Genomic DNA, 20,662 nt, shown 5'->3' with positions numbered 1-20,662 from the left:
GGTGCAGTGGAGCCGACATTTCTTAGGTAATCTAAACCGTTCATTTGTTGGGACTTGATGTAGAGAGGGTGTCCTCCAAATCTTCTCCATGGGATTATCCTAACCCTCTGAGGTTTTTATAATGTGTCGTTCATTTTAAATCTCCACAAATCAAAGGGTTAGGATTATTCTATGGAAATGATTTTCTGGGCACACCCTATCTATATGACCCAACAAATAATTATTTTGGATCACCCAAAAAATGCGGGCCCCACTAGTTTTTGGGACGGCACACCGGTCACCATATAATTTTGTGCCCTTGCAAAAACCAGCTCGAAGGGTGCCCTCATCGATCAGTTTCAGCAAAGTCAAAGCCGCTGGTTTTTGCTAGGGCGCCCTTCATTCTATCATTCCTCATCTCTCAATAAAGTGATTAAAAAAAAAAAAAAAAGAAGCCAAGAAGATTCAAGATTCGATCCTACGGCAGAGAATCATCCATGTTCCATCAGTGAGATTCCCCCTCGAATATTTTACTGCATCCACACAAAAGCTACATAGCTTTTCTCTATCCACCCATTGAATAAAGAATCTCTGTGGCACAAAAATTCTCAGGGGTCAATTTTTACCAGACACCCCCTTTTTTATATATCCTCTCCTCCTCTCTACTTGTCCTCACTCCCCACTCTAAGTGGTCTAATGGCCTTAAGACCGCAAAATAATAAGGAAGGCAATAAATAAACACTGATATTGTGTGTTTTTTCATGCCTCCCTTACAAACCTAATCCCAACACCTAATCCCAACACCTAACCCCAACACCAACCCTTCAAAAAACGAAGAATTGTAAGCTGAATTTCCCTGTTTTGCAAGGAATCCGAAGCAAAAGCAGAAGCCAAATAAACCCTAGTAATGGCGGTTTGTAGCTTCAATCCCCCTCAAATCCTTCACCCTTTCAAAATCTCAACAATCAATCCTCATCCCCACTACTTATTTCCCTCTTTTCCCTCCTCAATCCATCACCCCTTTCATTCGAAAATCGCGATTTCCAATCAATTTCGAAAGCCGAAATTTATCGCTTTTTCTAGTGGTGGTGGTGGTGGAGAGATTGGTAATGGAGGAAATAGTGATGGTGGTGGTGGAGAGATTGGTAATGGAGGAAATAGTGGTGGTGGTGGTGGTGGTGGAGGGGGAGAAGAAGATGCTAGTGATAAGAATAGGGCGGAGGCGGTTTTAGCCCTAGCTGAGATTGGGAGGAATTTGGATAGTATTCCTTCTGATTTGGCATTGGCGATTGAGGCGGGACGGATTCCTGGATCGATTGTTCATCGTTTTGCGGAATTGGAGAAATCTGGTCTCATGAGGTGGTTGCTTCAGTTTGGAGGGTTCAAGGAACGCCTCTTGGCTGATGATCTGTTCTTGGCCAAAGTTGCCATGGAGTGTGGCGTTGGTATATTTACAAAGGTTTAATTCCTCTTCTTTTGTAGTGGGATTTTATTGGAAAATGCTGTACTAGGAATTGATTTTGATGAATCTGTAATTAAGGGCCCGTTTGGATACCTCATGCATTTGTATTTTGATTTGGTTTTGAGTTTTGGATACAAAGCACATCAATCATCTTCATGATCATGTTTTAAGAGAGAGAGAGAGAGAGAAAGAGAGAGAGTGAGGGACGGAGGGATGCCTCGCTGCTGCCGCAGCAACGTCGAGGAGCAGCGATTGTGACGGAAGTTGCCACAAACGTTGATTTCCAAATAATGTCTTGGAGAAAAGATTTGAAAATCGGAATTTTTTGCACTGTTGTAACTGATTTGGAAATTCTAAGGATCTGATCTAGTTCAAATTATCAACTAAATCCAAATCTAAATCTTGCTGGTATCCAAACGTGGCCTAATCTTAATTTTGGTATTCTATGATGGGAATCAAATTTTAAATTTTATTTGTTACAATTTCTTCCACATAATCTTCCAATTGGCCCTAAAGACATAGTTTGTATTTAGTATTGGATCCTTGGTTTGTTTTATAATGGATTTAGAATATGATGAATCACATTATAGAAGATAACACATGGTAAATATCAACATTTCTTTTATGACTGTCATAAGCGATTTTGCTTCATAATTGTCAAGTTATCAGCATATATGTTTTCCCATTTTATGTCATCAGCTTTGGACTTTTGTATGAGGACTCATTTTATAGGCTTCAATTTTCTCAGAAGTATAAGTAATCATCGTAGTTTTTGATGGAATAACCATTTAGTTTGCATATTTATTCATTTTTCATTACTTGATACGTTATCATTGTTGGATATATCTTCCTTCTCTTGCTATGCCAATTCTTACCATATATCACAGTTGTTGGGTTATTTCTACCTAGACATACTTCAAAATGTGTAGCTAACAAAGATAATTATAATGATACTATCTTGATTTGATGTGTTTTATGCTCTACCTGATTAAATTACTTTTGACTTTTGTTTTTGTATCCACTAGAAATTATGGTTAAATAACCGTGGGCATAATCTTAATTTATTTATTTTTTTATGTTTTCAGACTGCTGCTGAGTGGGAACGACGTAGAGAAAATTTTGTCAAAGAGCTAGATTTTGTTGTTGCAGATGTGGTATGTATCTTTTCATGATGAAGAATGTAATGGCCATCGTTCTATCTTGTTGCGTTTCCCTCAACTTTGGTGCTTAACGTTTTACTAATTGGAAGTCAACGAGCATTGCAGTTATCCCAATTTGACTTCAACTGGTTATAACTATGACAGTAAAAACATTACGCCTTAATTGATTGGATGCCCGATATTTTGGCTCATTTTAGTACCTACTTTTAGGGCGGAAGGATACAATCAATATATTGTATCTACTATCAAGATGTTTACATCTTTTTGAGAATTGACAAGTGGCACCGCATTCATGAAAATTCGTTGACTTGGACATTGAAAAGGGTGTAAATGTAATCCAAACTATAGGACCGAGAATGGTTCAAAAAATTTATAGTCAATCTGAACTCGGTCAAGTCTATTCTGCTTGAGAAAAAATTGTGTAGATTCGCCGTATGACTTGATCCACTTGAATTTTTCTTTGATTTCATGAATCTGCATATCGACTTGGTCGAGTCAATCAATTTTGCTTGGTTTCCCGAGTCTCTAGAACATCAAATCAACAAGAAACAAAATGTTAGAGATAAAAAAAAATACATAAATTGATTGTGTAAACAAATAGTGTTAAAGCGAAACTAATAGCTTCAAAAAGATGAGAACAAAGGAAAACCATATTCTTGTGATATGAACATAAGGATTTGTTGAAGAAACCCTTATGGATGTTGGAGGTTTTCTCTTGAGTGTAAGAATTCAATATCTGTTCATGTTCAAAATTACATTCAGAAGCTTTCTGTAAGAGTATTTTGATGAATGATCTACTATTGCAGTTTTCTCTTTGATTATAGCCATATTTGAGCTAATGAATCTGTGTTTGGGATGATGAAGAAGAAAAATATGGAAACTGAAAAGAAAATGGGAGTTTCAGGAGATTTTTTATGTCTCGAAGAAAGAAAAACCAACAAAAGAAAAGAAAAGAAAACTGACTGGAGATTTGCACTTGTAGTAAGAGAATCTTAGAAGTAGGAATCTTCCCTCGGGGTGCTGCTCCCACCTCGGAACCTCGTTTCGGAGCGGCGCTCCTTAAGAAGGAGCTTCTAGGGAGCGTGACCCCAAAGAGATGGGAACCGCTCCCATAACGCTCCCAGCTTGCTTCTATTGCTCCATAAGTCCCATCATCATCAACTTCCTTACATCAAACTCCTCCAACTCTTCAAAGTAATTCATTGGAGCAAGCACAAAGGCTTGTGCATCTTCAGAAGGCTCGAAGAATGAGTGCACGTAAATGAAGATGGTTGATTTTTGATGTACTTAAATTTTGAAAGATATATATATAAAAATGGTTAGAAACTATTATTTTTGATATACTTGAATTTTGAAAGATATATAAAGGAAATATTGCATAGACTCACCCATGGCGCTCCCAAACTTAGACTCTTCTAGAACCCCCTGCTTCCCCGCTCCCGCTTCGTGCTTCTAAGAAGAGAACTCAAAAGGGAAAGGCAGTTTTTTTTTTCTTTTTTTGGGTCTGTGTGTGTGTGGGGTTGTGTGTGTGTGTGTGGGGGGGGGGGGGGGGGGGGGGGGTCTCTGGATGATGAACAACATCTTCCATCGGCATTTTTTTTAAAATTTAATTTTAGTCTATTTTATTATTTTTATATTGTTATGGATAAATGATGCAACATGTGGCTAGCATGAATAGGCAGGGATATAAATAACCATAGCATGGCAAGTTATTTATTCTTGCACCTCACGACCAATGGTCTTCAACACTTGCAAGTCTTGACCATGTGAGATAGTTACTTGAAAGCTTGGTCTAACCAAGGCACTGGTAAGGGCTACTTCTGAATTAAGTTATTACTGAATTTTGAATATATAAATATGAAATTTTGAATGTTTATTTTTCTATTTTTTTCTATTTTTGAAAGCTAAGTTATTACACTTTATTAGAGTTTTCACCGTGCCTTTGACTCGACTCGACTAAGTCCACTTTCAAATTGGGTTTTTAAGTTTTTGATATATGGTACCAAGTTTGAAGTTGGCATGGAAGGGGAACCAAAACAGTGTTCTTTATCATTTAAGTCTCCTAACCAATGGGTCCCTCAACAACTTTGAAGGCTTCTTGTACAGAAGAGATGGTGTGAAAGACATTTGGGGCATAAGACTTATGCAGAGCCCACCTAGCCCTATGCATGTACATCAACTCACTCCAGTTACATAAAAAGACAGAAATGTTTAATGCATTTCTGGAATGAGATTTGGCGGCCGTTACTGCTATAAATAAATGTTCTATCCGCATATACTACATGTGAGTGGATAAGGACTTGTTCTGTATCCCATACCTATCTTTAACTATAGCTACAAAGTTACTATCTCCGTGTAACAGCTTACGTTAAAATGCCTCAGGTACCCACCTACTACCCTATACATAAAATATCACTGTATAAATGCTTAATATGTATTATATACATAACATCTGCTATGGTTTTTTTAGATTTGTCCTATGTGTTGGTCTGCTATATCTTACCATGGTTTTCTTTGCTGTTTAATGTAATGGTTTTCTTTGCTGTTTAATGTTTTGGTTTAGGTTTCACCTTTTAGGTTCTTTCTTGCCATTCCCCTTTATTAATGACACGGAAATGTTCTGAATCATATTCAAATTTTTCTTTGTTTATTGGGAAGTGAAAGGAAGTTAGCAGGTTGGTATTTTACTGCGTATCCATTTGTTGCACAGCATGATCCTTGTTGGTCTGTGACTTCTTTATTGTCAATTAAGAAAAAAAAAAGCAAGAAATTAAGAAAAATGATGGATTATACCCTTTTGAGTTTGTTAATGAATAAATTAAGAAATTAAGAAAAATGATGGATTGTACCCTTTGGGTTTGTTAATGAATAAATAAGAAAGGGTTATTGGCCAATCTTATGGGTGTTTTATTTACTTTCATCAGCAATAAAATAGTTAAATTAAGTTTTTAACTATGAAACTGAATCGATTTTATTTGTTTTGTCTTGAGCATTTTATAAAATTGTAAAGACACAATTCATATTTCATAATGTCAACACACCTTGTGGGATATTTTGGTCCGTCCCCTCTTTGCATAATAATAGGGATCATTAATCATAACTTCTCAAAGCTAAATTTTCTTCTTGTAGATAAATTCCTTACCTAGAAATTTCTTGTGTGATTGCTCATTGGATACCCATTTTTTATTATCATAATTACTATGTTGGTTGTTCTTTCACTTGTTGTGCTCATTATTTTTTTATCTTACTTTATTTTACTTGCTAATTCTTGTCGTTTCTTAGGTGATGGCCATAATTGCAGATTTTATGCTTGTCTGGCTTCCTGCTCCAACTGTGTCTCTTCGTCCAGCCCTTGCAGTCAGTGCTGGACCTATTGCTAAGTTCTTCTATAGTTGCCCTGACAATGCTTTTCAGGTAACCATTCGACTAAAAGTTATAGTAGTAATCAATGTATTGGTTTAAAAAACTATAATTCATAATCTTTGTTTCCATCATGGTTTGAAATTTCGGTTGGAACCGAAATTTTGGATTTCGGCCAGGATGACACCGAAAGTAACTGAATCTGAAATTGCTGAAAGTTAGCCGAAATTTTCAAGATTTTCACCTAAATTTTAAGATTTCCACTGAAATTGCCGAAATTACCGAAATTTCCTCCGAAATCTTGGAAAATACCTAAATTATTTTCCAAAAATTTACATGATTTCGGCTGAAACCGACATTTGAAACCTTTGTTTCCATAGCAGATAGAATATGAAGCACTTATACACTCTGTTGGTGTCCTCTCTGTAGGTTGCCTTGTCTGGAACATCCTACTCATTTTTGCAAAGAATAGGTGCAATATTGGTAACGTGAAGAAACTGTTGATTTCATTTGTATTAGCTGTAATAAATTCTACTCTTCAGTGAAAATTTTCCACAATTTGTTCTACTAAATCCCCGCAACTTATTAATATGTTTTAATCTTTATTGCAGCGTAATGGGGCAAAGCTTTTTGCAGTTGGGACCAGCGCATCTCTGGTATTTCAGTCTTTTATGAAGATTTTGCAATTTTGATTCGGCCTTCAATGTAGTTTCAGAATTTATTTGCCTCCGCAAATTACTTTCCACCATAATAATATTACTTTTGGAAAACTTTCTGCTGACTTTTGGAAATTTTCTTACAACCACTTCTGCCATTGTTTCAGAAAGAGCATAGTTCAGTTAATTTTGTTTGATATGTAGTTTTGTCATTTCTCAGTGGATCTCATTTTCGACATGTCTTTAATAATCAATGTTTCAAGTTGCTCACAAAGTCCAGTCTGGGTAACCTGAAAGACAATAGTTATGCCAATAAAGACTGAGGAATGTCTTATCATAAGGATCTTGGAAAATTTTGGGGGTTTTCTACTGAAATTTCTTGTGCTGGAAGTTATTTTGCCCATCCAATCACTACTTCTTGATCAAGTAAAATTTTAAGAACCCTTATCTATATTATTTTAGATACAATTGCATTACTGCATATAATCTTCTGACCATTTTAAAGTTCATTTTTTAAGAAGTAAAACTTTATTAAAAACTAAAGGCCGGGCTAGCCAAATGCACAGGCGAAATTCATGAAAAAGAAGAAAGAGGAAAAGGAAAATTACGAATTGGGCATCTCATGCCAAATCATCAAACTGCAATAAGATACACCAAAATTGGCCAAAGAATTTGTCCAAGTGTTGTCTTGTAAAGTTGAGAGAAGCTCTCCGTAGCACACAAAATTTCCATAATCTACCTGAAGTAGTGTCTAAATCTACACGACGGGGAAGACTCCTCCCTAAGCCACCTAATCATGTTAAGGGAGTCACCTTCCACCCAAATCTTTTATGCACGAGGGGCAAGTTTAACACCATTCCAAACAACACGTATTTTCGTCTTTGTCACATCACTATCGTTGTAGGGACCTTCAAAAGACATGATAACTCTGCCATTAGTGTCAAAGAACAACCCCTAATGATTTCTGCGATTACTGTTAGAAAAAGAACCCTATAATGCCTGCCTTTCGAACAATAGTATATTCCGCAGAAGATTTTGCTACTACCATCAAAATTCAACTTAGTCAAACTTTCAGTGGGGGCTTCCCATAACATAGGAGACCTAACTAGGTAGGTGGGGAGGGGGAGAACTCTGTACTAATTAATAATTATTTCTTGGATAGCCATGTCAGAGAAACTTTTAGATTTTGAAGTGTGTTAAAAAAAAAAAAAAACTTCAACAAAATTTAATAATACAGAGAGAATTGGCCTTATCTTTGAAACTGCAATCGTTTCTATCGTTTCATATAATCCATAATGTTGGTGGGAAAAGGAATCGTAATAAACACTCAAGTCCCTTAATAAGCACTGATTATTTTTAGGAAAATAATGACGTGGAAGGAATTCATTGAGATTTCGTTTCGGTGGGGATGGAAATGGAAACATTTCGGTAGTTTCGGGGGAATTTCAGGGAAATTTAAAACGGTGGCAGTATGTGGAGTCCAATATAATTTCTTCCTATTCTCCATTAATTTCTTCTCTGCCAACATAGCTATAATGGTTATCAACTATGCTACCGGTGTAGAAGTGCGAGTATCGGATACTACAAGGATCTTTTGCGGGAATCTTCCACGCTATAAAATGGTCTTTCCACACTAGAAAGGCTTTCTCAGGAATGCCATTTCCTTTCCATGACCTTCCTGGAAAACTTTTTCAGCTGTTTGATTCAAAAAGTACAGGGCAACCTTTTTCTGGAAATGTGTTTCTCTTGTTTGGATGCTTGTTACTTGGAAAAGGAAAATACGTGCTTATACTCAATGATATACTATGGCCAGTGGGGCTGACGTATATACTAATGAGTTGTATATTAATGGGGCCAATATAGAGTGCCTAGCGGCCAATAAAACTGTTGGAGTCTACATTGGAGAAGGAGGAGAAGAGAAGAGATGCTGGAGAAGTGTGTGTTATAGAATAAAAGTCTCTCCCATTCACGCACAATATTATATTATATACCAATATGAGTAGGGTTACATGAATGACTAAAATGACCCCACTTGAGTGAGTCCAATACACAAGTCCACTCTTAACACTCTCCCTCAAGCTGGAGTGTATATATCATACATCCCCAAGTTGTTACATAAGTTGCTTAATCTCACTCTACTTAAAGGCTTGGTAAACATATCTGCTACTTGATCATTTGATCTAGTGAATACTGTGCAAATTTCCCCCTTTTGGATCTTGTGATAGATAAAATGGCAATCCACCCTATGTGTTTAGTTCTCTCATGGAAGACTGGGTTCTGTGCTATGTGAATGGCAGACTTGTTATCACAGTGAAGTGAAGTCGGAGATGAGTAGGGAAGTCCAATCTCTGACATGAACGATCTCAACCAGATCAACTCACACCCTGTATAGGCCATAGCCCTATATTCTGACTCTGCTCTTGATCTTGATACGACATCCTGTTTCTTGCTCTTCCAATACACCAAATTCCCTCCAACAAAGGTACAGTAGCCGGTAGTCGATCTCCTATCTGCAGGAGATCCTGCTTAGTCTGCATCTGAGTGTCCCTCAATTCTCATATGTTTGTGTTTCCTGAAGATCAATCCTTTACTAGGAGCTTTCTTCAGGTATCTCACAATCTGAGTGACTGCAAACTAGTGTGATGTCCGTGGTGTACTCATGAACTGACTGGCTACACTAACAGCATAGGATATGTCTGGGCATGTGACAGTGAGATAAATCAACTTCTCGACTATACGTCTGTATCTCCCTGGGTCCTCCATAAGTTCTCCTTAATCAGGAGAAAGCTTAATATTGGGATCCATGGGCATATCGGCTGGCTTTGCACCCAATAGACCTGTCTCTTCCAGTATATCCGGCGCATATTTTCTTTGTGACAAAGAGAGCCTTTCACGTGAGTATGCTACTTCTATCCCTAAAAGATATCTGAGGAGGTCAAGGTCCTTAGTGCTGAACTCTTTCTGAAGAAAATCCTTCAGCCTCTGTATACCAGCACTATCATTCCCAGTAATAATAATGTCATCAACTTAGACAATCAGAAAGATCCGACCATCCTTAGACTGAGTACTGAATACGGAGTGGTCCACAGCGCACTGAGTCATGCCAAACCTTACAACTGCTTCATTGAATCTCCTAAACCAAGCACGGGGAGATTGCTTAAGGCCAAATAAACTTTTACTCAACTTACAGACAACATTCCTCATCTCCCCCTGAGCAACATACCCAGGAGGTTGCTCCATATAAATCTCCTCCTGCAGATCACCATGCAGGAATGCATTTTTGACATCTAACTGATATAGCGGCCATGACATATTAACGTCAAGAGAGATAAGTACCCTAACTGATGGAATTTTGGCAATAGGAGAAAACTTGTCAATGTAATCAATCCCATAGGTCTGTGTGTACCCTTTTGCTACCAGCCTCGCCTTTAGTCTCTCCGCTGTACCATCTGGTAAATATTTGACTATGAACACCCACTTACAGCCCACTGACTGAGCCCCATGAGGAAAGGAAACCAACTGCCATGTATGATTCGATTGTAAAGCACCCATCTCAGCATCCATCGCTGCTCTCCATCCAGGATGTGCTAAAGCCTCTGCAACCGAACGGGGTATAGAGACAGAGGAAATAGAAAACAAGAAAGGACTAAAATTCGATGACAGTTGAGCATAAGAAACCACATCAGAAATAGAGTGTTGTGTAGAATGAGAACGTGTACTAGATGACATAAGAGCATCATCAGGTACAGTCAATGGGTAAGATGGATCAGTAGGCTGTGGAGGAGGTGGCTTACATGAGGGGCCGTCTGCACATGTGGGTAAGATAGGTTCTTGAGGACGACGGGAATAAGTTTTAACCTCAGGCGATGAAGAGGATACAGGAGCAGGCAGCAGAAGTGGAGTAACAGGTGATGGTGGTGTAGAGGACCCCGTAAAGTATGGTTTGTCCTCGAAAAATGTGACATCAGTAGCTACAAAAACACGACGGAGCTATGGATTATAGCACCTGTAGCCTTTTTGAGTGCAGGAATAGCTAAGGAAGATATACTTGATGGCACGTGGAGCAAGTTTATCGAGGCCAGGTGCGAGATTATAAACAAAACATGTACAACCAAACACTCTAGGAACTAAAGGAAATGGATTCCCTAACGGATGTAAAATAGAAAAGGTTGAGGGTAGACAGTTCGCCAGAAAATATGAAGAGTAGCGTCAACCCAGTATATCTTTGCAACATGCATATGAAATAAGAGAGTGCGTGTCATATCAATCAAATATATGAGTTTCCTCTCAGCAACACCATTTTGCTGAGAAGTATCGGCATAGGATGACTGATCTAAAATACCATGACTAGAAAGAAACTGCTGAAAACCATTAGAAGAAGAAAAATATTCACGAGCATTATTTGTACGCAAGCATTTTATGGAACAAGAATACTGGGTAGAGATCTCAGCATAAACGAAACAAAACACATTAAAACATTTTGAGCGATCTTTTATTACATATAACCAAGTCATTCTGGAGTAATCGTCCACAAATACAATAAAATAGCGATGTTCAAATAATGAAGGCAAGGACCCCAAATGTCTGAATGAACAAGCTCAAACGGGCTAGACACACGACTGACTAGCCTAGACGGAAAGGAAACACGATGGTGATTTCCATACTGACACGACTCATACTGAAAAGAACGAATATGTCTAGAAATGTAACGACCCAAATTCCATAATCAGGTCGCTACGGGTAAAACCACAACAATCATTACATAAAATTTTCACCATCATTTTTTTACAATAGGTAAATAAGTAGTAGAAGTGATAAAAAAAAACTTCTCCAATTAAAACCTTACCATTAACATCATTCTTAACAATTAGAAATAACAACCCTTCCCAACTTAATAACACCACTAACTCAATAACCACTTTAAACCAAATTAAACTTAAAGTCTGAAATCCAACTAAACTAAGACCCCGGATGTGACAATTATGTCAATCCGCAACCCTTGACTCCAGCACACCCAAACCCCATATTGGTTTCGTCAAATGTCTTCATTGGCAAAAGCTCATTCTTCTTTACCTACATTTCCTGTAGGATAGGTGGGTTAGAAGCAAAGTAAAGGCAACTCCCAAAATAATAAAAATGAGCAACATGAATTTTACCACAGTACTTCCTACCATAATGAAATATTAATAGAACATGAAACTACCTCATTTTCTTATTATTCAACAATACAATAATCAATAATGAAATTCAATTGCAAATGCAAATGCATGATTCATAATTAAAATGTTCTCTCCTTTGTCCCTAATGATCATGCGGCAATCCCCATCGATCTTCTTCTCATATACTGCGGTGGCTTTCTCACCTGACTGGTGATCATTGACCATCAAGGACCCTCCATTCCCTATTGGAACGTGATCCACTTTAGGATTTCGATCGGTTCACGACAATGGTTCCTTCCAAATGCATTGCCCTCTAGTTGTCGTACGCCCTTGGACTGGTTGGCTGTTGGCTTTTCGCCCAAGGTTGGATCCAAGGGTTCTCCTTAGTTTTTCCTCCCATTATTCCCAAATCCTATGTATGCAATTTGCTCTTTTAACAAGACCTTTCTTTTACTACTACTATAAACATTCTATCCTTATATTTATTTCAAGATTTAAATATCCAAATTTCAATAGATCATTTTACTTGAAATTATATAACATACTCACAATAAATATTTAAAACTACGCATGATCAATTAACATTCCATCATTATAAGAACTAGAGTAACAAAATCACATTATCAGCATAATCATTACTAAGCGAGTAAACCAATACTTGCCTTATTGACTTGCTACCAAAAATTTTAAGATCTTCCAACTTAGGAGCGAGTGTTGCCTGGAATAAGACCATAAAGACGATCCAAGCTTCAACATACTTTTAATATGATACCCTTATTTTAAATCTTTTTCTAATTCAACCCTAGACTAGCTACTTTATCTTTTATGTTACTTCATTACTTCCAATTCTTAACTTATTGTTATGAACATACTTTTGGAATCCTCTTTATCATAATTACATGCTTAATTGGACAGTGCATTTTTTTCAAAATTTTCATATAAGACCAGTCGATTTTGTGGCACTATTAAAACTGTTTTTTTTTTTTTAAATCGATGAAAACATTAAAAATATCTGAATTAAAAGATCCATTTATTTTAAACAGCTTGTATAAAAATCAGTCTCAAATCTCTAAAATTTCTGAATAAGACGAATTAGTTTTGTCTCTTTAATAACAATAGACAAAATTGAAAATCAGTATAATTAAACTCCAATAAGTCTGAAAATTTGAAACTAGAAAGTATAATAATTAAGATGATTTATTGCTGAAAATCAACATGTAACTTTTTAAAATTCCAGATATGACGAAGAAAGTTAATGTCATTATCAAAATATGAAACTCATTAAATCTGTTATTATTATTATTATAAAATTCCAGTATATATAAGATATCTTTGTATTTGTAATAAAGTTCCAATGAAATTGATAGTCGCAAGAACTTTGTTCGTCCTATTAGAAAATTAAGGATATTAACTTTAGAACATTATTAGAGTGAAGTGGTGGTTGATAATGCGAATAATTAATGGGAATGGTGGAGAATAATGGAGAAAGTGGAGGATGGTAGAGAGAGTGAAGTGGAGAATAATGAGCTTTTAATTTAATGGAAATGGGAGATACTGGTGTTATTTTAATGAGAATAATGAAGTTAGTGGGAAATGGTGGAGAAAGTTAGGTCATACTAGTGGTGAGCCCCATTTTGTGGGCTCCGCAAGCAATGGGTCCCGCCGATAGTGGGTCCCGTTTGGTGTCCCCGTCGGTAGTGGGTCCCTGCCGGTGGTGGACCCCAATGGTAATTAGTAAATGTTAATAGTGAATAGTAAATGTAACTGGTAAAAAGTACATGTGCATAATGACTATTAATTTCACCGGGTATTACAAGAAACAATTGAGGAATGCTGAAGCCGATCCGCTGGAGGGTGAACGAGACGACAGTGCCACATGAAGGAATCAACAGAAGCGCTCAAGGCCGAGAACGAAAGTGCACTGTCAAAGTAGTAGAGGCCACCTGCCTCATGGCGCGAGCCAATCCTCCTCCCAGTCGCAAGATCCTGAAAAACACGATAGGATGGAAAAATGTTATAGAACATTGCAGATGATGAGTAATTTGACTAACGGAAAGTAAACTACAAGGAAAACTGGGAACATATAGTATAGAAGACAAAGAAAAATCAGTGCCAAGTGATGTCCCCCCTTTACCAGAATAGGATGGGTTGCTACCTTAGTAACCATAGCAGTGAATGGTTTTCCCTGATCCTGGGAGCTCAAAAGTGCCTCATATGCAATGCGTGAAATAACTATCGAGTCTGAAGACAGAGGCTGCTAAGGGCCCTCAGTAGGGATAGAAGTAGTCACGACAGAAACATGATGAGCAGCACGTGAGGGTCGCAGCTCTGGATGTAAATCATAGCAAATATCCACAGTATGACCCTCATAGCCACAATGTGTACAGTAACGGGATCCACGACCACCAAATCCACGACCTCCCCCTGAATCTCTACCACCACGTCCACGACCACGCCCTGAATCTCTATCCCCTGACTGCACTTCAAGGGCAGATCGCTCGACGGAAGAGACATCAGGAACTTCTGTCCTCAACGCACTCTGAACTCGTGAGGTCTCAGTGAGGGAAGGTAAAGAGTCCTGCCCTATAATTAGCTGACGAACTAGTAAGAAATAACTGCCCAAACCATCAAGGAGCTGAACTACCCGCATGTCACTTTTCTGCTTGGCCAGGACGACACTGTCTGTAGAAAAGGGCTGGAATGAGTCTAGTTGTTCACAAAGGTGAACAAACTCGGAGTAGTACTCAGAAACACTCCGATCACCACACTCTAAACTAGCGCAGAGTAAGTGTCACAAATACGCGTCAAATTGTTTTCACCCAAATACCGAATTTTGTCATGATCCCATACCTCTTTGGCCGTGCAAGGAACATCATGTGTTCCGCAATCTGTGGCTCCATGCTATAAAAAAGAAGTGTGAATATGTGCATCTTCCTGGTGCCACTGAACATGATCTTTACTCTCTGATGACGGAGGAGCAGATGTGAGATAACTAGTTTTCCCTTGGGCTTTAAGGTAAATCTGAACCGAACGAGACCACGCAGGATAATTCTTGCCATTCAATTTGACAGAGGTCATCAGAACCACATGAAGGGTCGTAGATGACCTAGCCATTGTACTGGACGAGGCAGGAGTAGTCATACTAAATACCGATCACAACACAACTATCAATCCACAAAATACCAGTGCCCAACCACTACAAACACAATGGAGTCTCTAATAAGTAACCACTGCGAGCTAGAACGTACTGTCAACAATTACCAAAGGATGATGTACTCAATCACTAATATCACTAATACCACGTCCAACTACAGACCAACAACAAATAATACCAACAATTGATCACCATTGAATCACACACAAAGCATCAAAGATGACACCCACAGATGCTAACGAACACATCAATACACAGTTCCGGGATGGAAAGAAGCAATAGCACCACAAACATACATCACTAATATGAGAGAGAGTCACCAAATATCTGCCCGGAACCAACCACTAGATGCTTAGGATCGAAGGAACCCTGTTTTGAGCATTAATCCTAAAGATCGTAAGCATATGAAAGGGAGTTGAGGAGCTGATGTGTAAAAAGTTATAGGTTAGGGTTAGGTTTGAGGATAGAAAAATCAAACCAAGGGATTTCAATGAGATTTAAGGGTTTGGAAAGTGGTGCGAAATAGGATTTGGGGGTTGAGAAATAAAAAAAAAAGATTGAAGAGATGTGGTGGCACTGTTTAGAGTGGGATGGAGGGGTGCGATTTAGGATTTGGGGTTGTGCGTCAATGGTAGATTAGGGTTAGGGGTGAAAGGGAGGGGTACGATTGGTTTAGGGTTAGGTTTTAGGGTTAGGGAAATATTAGGTTTAGGGTTTTAGAGTTTTATTAGGTGTAGAACATACCGAGAGGAAGAAAGATCTCAGTTTCCAACCTATAGCTCTGATAACATGTTGGAGCCTACATTGGAGAACGAGAAGAGAAGAGATGCTGGAGAAGTGTGCGTTAGAGAAAAAAAGTCTCTCCCCTTCACGCACAATATTATATTATATACCAATATGAGTAGGTTTACATGAAATGACTAAAATGACCCCACTTGAGTGAGTCCAGTACACAAGTCCACTCTTAACAAAAACGATGGGCCCCACATGTACTAATCGGTTATCTATTTATTGGGCTAAGACTGAGGGTCAACTCCCAAAAACCAATGAAGCCCACATATAATGTGATGAGTTTTATACCACGGCTGACATAGAGAGCCTAATGGTTAAAAAGACAATGGACCCCGCATGTGTGCTAATCAATGATCTACTAGAAGGGCTCGTTGGCCAAAAACAAATGGGACCTACATATATTGTAATAGGTCATATCATATATTAATGGCTTCTTTATCAGTGGATGCTTTCTTTAGGGAATTTCTATAGGCGGATGGATTAGGTCTCGTATTTGAAATGGTGAATTAAAATTTCAGTGTCAGTAGATCTGTTCATATTAATGTCATTTTAAGATATCTTTGTATTTCTAATACCGTTTAATACCCTTGCCAGATATCTATACATAATATCTATGTGAGGGTTTTAAAGTCATTTTAAGATAAAATCTTACAAGAAAGTCAACATTTGCGGCTGTTCTCATTTTCGTGTAAGAAAGTCATTTTAATGGAAGCTTTTGCCATTGGGCGATGATAAATTCACCCCCTTCTATTCACCCCTATTTGTCAAAATGGACTATACAGCCCACACCATAGGATGATCCAAACCGTCCATTTGATGGCCACCATTGGGCGGTGATAAATTCACCCCCTTCTATTCACCCCTATTTGTGAAAATGGACTATACAGCACACACCATAGGATGATCCAAACCGTCCATTTGATGGCCACCATTGGGCGGTGATAAATTCAACCCCTTCTGTTCACCCCTATTTGTCAAAATGGACTATACAGCCCACACCTCTGGATCACCCACACCATAGGATGATCCAAACCGTCCATTTGATGGCCACAATGTAAATAGATTGTGCCCCAAAAATCATTTCCATATGATGATCCTGGCCCTCCGATTTGTAGAGAAACTCTATATATATATAAAAAAAAAACAAGTAAACTAATTACCATGTCATTATGTTAGCCATTGCCCTTTTTTTATCATTTCGTATGTATGCCACTTTTAGTTATACAATTTCTTCAATTTCTCTATTGTCAATAGTTTTATTGCTTCTCTTAATTAACCATTATCTTTTCTTCGCCGTCCGTTCATCGCATGGTTTTTTTTTACTATATATATATATAGAGGAAAAGGATTGTACGCTCGAGCATACCAAGCTTATGGTACGCTCAAGTGCCCAATCACATATGGGCCCACTTTGTTAGGATGATCCAAAGCATTCGTTTGAAAGGCCCTATCATAGATAGGGTGTGTACCAAAAATCAGCTCCATAGGATCATCCTAACTCATCTATTTGTGGAGGGCAAAATGGACAGACCACAAATTTGCCCATTTTTGCCCTCCACTTTTGGAGGGGTTAGGATGATTCAATGGAGCTGATTTTTGGTACACACCCTATCTATGATAGGGCCTTGCAAATGAATGCTTTGGATCACCACAAAAAATGTGGGACCCATGTGATTGGGGCACTCGAGCGTACCATGAGCTTGGTACGCTCGAGCGTACAATCCTTTTCCTCATATATATATATATATATATTGCGAGGTATTGAAGGAGAATTTTTATGTGCGAAGTATTGGTACTTCTTGATGGAAATCAATTATGTTACAGGTTGGTACAGGTGTAACAAATGCCTTAATAAATGCAAGAAAGGCAGTTGACAAGGCTTTTGCTGGTGAAGCAGAGGATGTCCCTATTTTATCAACAAGTGTTGCCTATGGTATCTACATGGCAGTTTCTAGCAACCTTAGGTATGTGGTTTTTAATATGTTCAATGCAGAGGCTTTCTAATTAATGAATATGGAAACTCCATTTCTTAATTTTCTATTCCTTATTGTTATAGTTCTCAGTGAATGTTTTTTTTTTGGTAGGTTGCCCTACTAATATAGTTTTTAATGGGTATTTTACTATTTTTTTGGACACTGTTTCTTAATTTAAATTAATGCTAATGATTAAAAAGAAAATTGATGCTTAAAAGTAATCTATTTCATTTAAAACCAAAATCAATATAATTTTCATGAGAAACTAGGACACATACATACATGACAAGACCAATATCATATATGATCTATTTTGTAACTAACATTACCCAATTGAATGAACATCTAGTGGTCGCAGACAGTGGGGGATTCTTGGCGAAGTGACAGACAGTATGTAAGAAGGTCAATGCTGATGTAAACTGGAGAAAGGGAAAAGTCTTAGAATATAAGGGAAGAGAAAAAGCTACAAAAAAAATGTGGTTAGAGCATAGGCTGGTAATCCGTATGAAACACCACATGAAGACGAAGATGGTGTTGTTATAAGTAGCCCACCCGCACTTAAGTTACGGCGTAAGGGAAAAGAAGTTGCAGAAGGGAGTGAAAAGAGGAATATGAAAAGTCTCAATGGGGGGGGGGGGGGGGGGGAACAATATTTGCACTACAAATGGCCCCTAGCGATCAGCCAAGCATAAAAAGTGCGTTGGCAATGAAAGAAACAATTTGATTGGGATGACACCATGAACGACCCCTAGACTGCAACATTTATTGTAACAACCATTCAAAAGAAAAAGAAAACATTTGTTGTACTAGCCTAATCAGATTAATAGATCTAAATGCTTTGTGATGTAAAGCAATCTTTATTTCAATTATGAGAAGTGGAAAGCTTCATCCTATAGCCAGACACTCAGACAGTTTTTGAGGACTTCATTTATTCGCTAATGCTGCATGAAAATGCTTAGCCTAGAGGAATTCCTGCTAGAGTCCAGAAGTGGCCATGATTTTTTTGAGATCACCCTGTTTCTCTGTCTTGAAGGCCATGATTTTTTTTGAGAATATCCTGTTTCCCTGTCTTCATGGATTGTCTGCTAGACTGCTAACCTATAGAATTGCGCCGAATTTCTTCCATGAACTAATGTGCACAAGAACACGCAGATACACAAACTTGATTATTTTTTAGATGCATAAACTCGTGCTCAAGTGCTCAGTTATAATGGATTCATGGCTTTATCTAAGTTTGTGCTTTCATGTTTAGGTATCTTAATGATAGATTTCTTTATTCAACAGGTACCAAATACTGGCTGGTGTAGTGGAGCAACGGCTTTTGGAACCCTTGCTTCACCACCAGAAGCTCATATTGAGTGCTCTGTGCTTCGCTGTTCGAACGGGCAACACCTTCTTGGGATCATTACTGTGAGATTCATGTGCATTCTTCTCCATTATGAATTTCTTGTAACCTTTATAATTATACATGTTTTTTTTTTCACAGGTGGGTAGACTATGCTCGCTGGATCGGAATCCAGAAGGTCCGTGAGTAGAACAGGTAAAATTACAAAAAATAGAAATACATCACTATTTATCAATTTCCGCGTCATCGTTCTATGTTCTTAGCTCTAATTGATGGATTTAGAATGAGGATATTTATCACTATTTATTAATTTTCTTGTTGCCATTTTATGGGCATGGGGAACTGTTCTGAATTGCATCCCCTTCGAGTTTATCTAAAATCATCCTTCGGAAGTGCCCCAGATATTGTCATCTTAATATTGTTTTTTAATTCTATTTTGTATTGTCCTCTTATAAGACATACTTAGGTGCAAGGTCCATCTGTGGATTGTATTGTATTTTGAGAATATTTCTCTGTTTGCCAATGCTTTTAAAGATTTTATATCCATTTTCTGGCTGATAGGACCACCTTTCGATGGTGACTCTTAACACTGGCAATGAATTGACCACGTGGCAACCCACGGTTGCCCACCGTTGCTCTTATCTGGAATCCGGGTCATACACAGCTAATCAGGCTTGGTATTTTGTTGAAAAATTTATCAGAGAAGGGAGTATTTTTGTCATTTTATAAAGGTTCATTCTCACCACTTGTGTTGCAGGTTTAACTTCCTTCTCCTATTTTCTTCTGTACATTCGGCAACCTTATGGGTGTTGTCTGTTTATGAAAAAAGAGGTGCTTTTTCATATGGGTTTGTTTCTTTCGATGGGTAAGCTGGGGTTAAAGCGGACCCCTACCAGTATATTAAATAAAGAAAGATTGATACAATAGTAGTAACAAGACCAGTGCTCAATCCTTAAAACAATGTCTCAAGAAAAGGCCAGAACAACTAGGGTCATGCCCTTGAAGACAAATTCAAAACAAGCTAGAGAAAAGAAATACACAAGCCGGATTTGTGCAATTGGGGAGGCTTGGGACACACGTGATCCTTAGAGCAGGACCCCATACTCACGTGGCGTTTTCATACTGTTTTTCTTTTTTCCCCTTTCTTCATGTTTTATAAGATTGGGATTGAACAAATAGCACTTCTACTTAAACTGCTCACATTGCTCACCTTTTGCCTTGGAAAGATATCACATGCCTCATATAACAACTCAGTAGCCACAACAAATTTCTTTCTGATATCCATCTGTACAATATATCATATATTGTGCAATTAGTTTTGGTAGATAAAATTTTTTCCCAGAGTACTGGAAAAACTTTTCTTTTTCTTTTTTTTGGTAATGGAAAAACTTTTTCGTTGAAACTAAGATGGGAGATTACCATATTGCTTTTAGTAGCTCCATGAAATTTAAAGCTTGATTTGACTTGGGGTGACTACAACTTAACAAGGTGGTTTGGCTAGGTTGGACATTTCCCTAAATAAATCACATTATTTTGCTTTTGTTTTAAGGGTTTTGCATATTTTTGTGATTTTCCTAAGAACATGTTTGGCAGCCATAAGATATTTCATGCAATCTTCATCT

General features: G+C 37.9%; 1 protein-coding gene and 1 long non-coding RNA gene across 4 annotated transcripts; one reads left to right on the top strand and one right to left on the bottom strand.

Annotated features, from left to right (window-relative positions):
- The first annotated feature begins 680 nt into the window (after window positions 1–680).
- On the top strand, window positions 681–19,882 carry LOC143888547 (protein RETICULATA-RELATED 4, chloroplastic-like). Of its 3 annotated transcripts, none has more exons than XM_077393073.1 (9): window positions 681–1,438; window positions 2,527–2,595; window positions 5,884–6,015; window positions 6,391–6,444; window positions 6,573–6,617; window positions 17,547–17,686; window positions 18,980–19,105; window positions 19,182–19,235; window positions 19,602–19,882. In XM_077393073.1, exons 1-8 carry the CDS (start codon window positions 887–889, stop codon window positions 19,228–19,230), a joined length of 1,167 nt encoding a protein of 388 aa, XP_077249188.1. In that variant the 5' UTR covers window positions 681–886; the 3' UTR covers window positions 19,231–19,235; window positions 19,602–19,882. The 3 variants fall into 3 exon arrangements, with proteins under 3 accessions (XP_077249188.1, XP_077249157.1, XP_077249130.1); XM_077393042.1 differs by having other exon boundaries at window positions 682–1,438; window positions 19,598–19,882; XM_077393015.1 differs by lacking the exon at window positions 19,602–19,882 and having other exon boundaries at window positions 685–1,438; window positions 19,182–19,584.
- LOC143888675 (uncharacterized) lies at window positions 11,430–15,773 on the bottom strand. The gene is made up of 2 exons (XR_013254608.1): window positions 13,932–15,773; window positions 11,430–13,762 (listed from the first exon to the last, which is right to left on the bottom strand). It is a non-coding gene; the product is annotated as an uncharacterized LOC143888675 (long non-coding RNA).
- Window positions 19,883–20,662: the final 780 nt, after the last annotated feature.

Source organism: Tasmannia lanceolata, unplaced genomic scaffold (genome assembly GCF_043159265.1).
Source record: "Tasmannia lanceolata isolate RefF3 unplaced genomic scaffold, GAP_Taslan_0.1 ptg000002l, whole genome shotgun sequence".
In the NCBI taxonomy this organism is placed as follows: Eukaryota; Viridiplantae; Streptophyta; class Magnoliopsida; order Canellales; family Winteraceae; genus Tasmannia; species Tasmannia lanceolata.
This window is presented reverse-complemented; position numbering and strand designations above follow the sequence as displayed.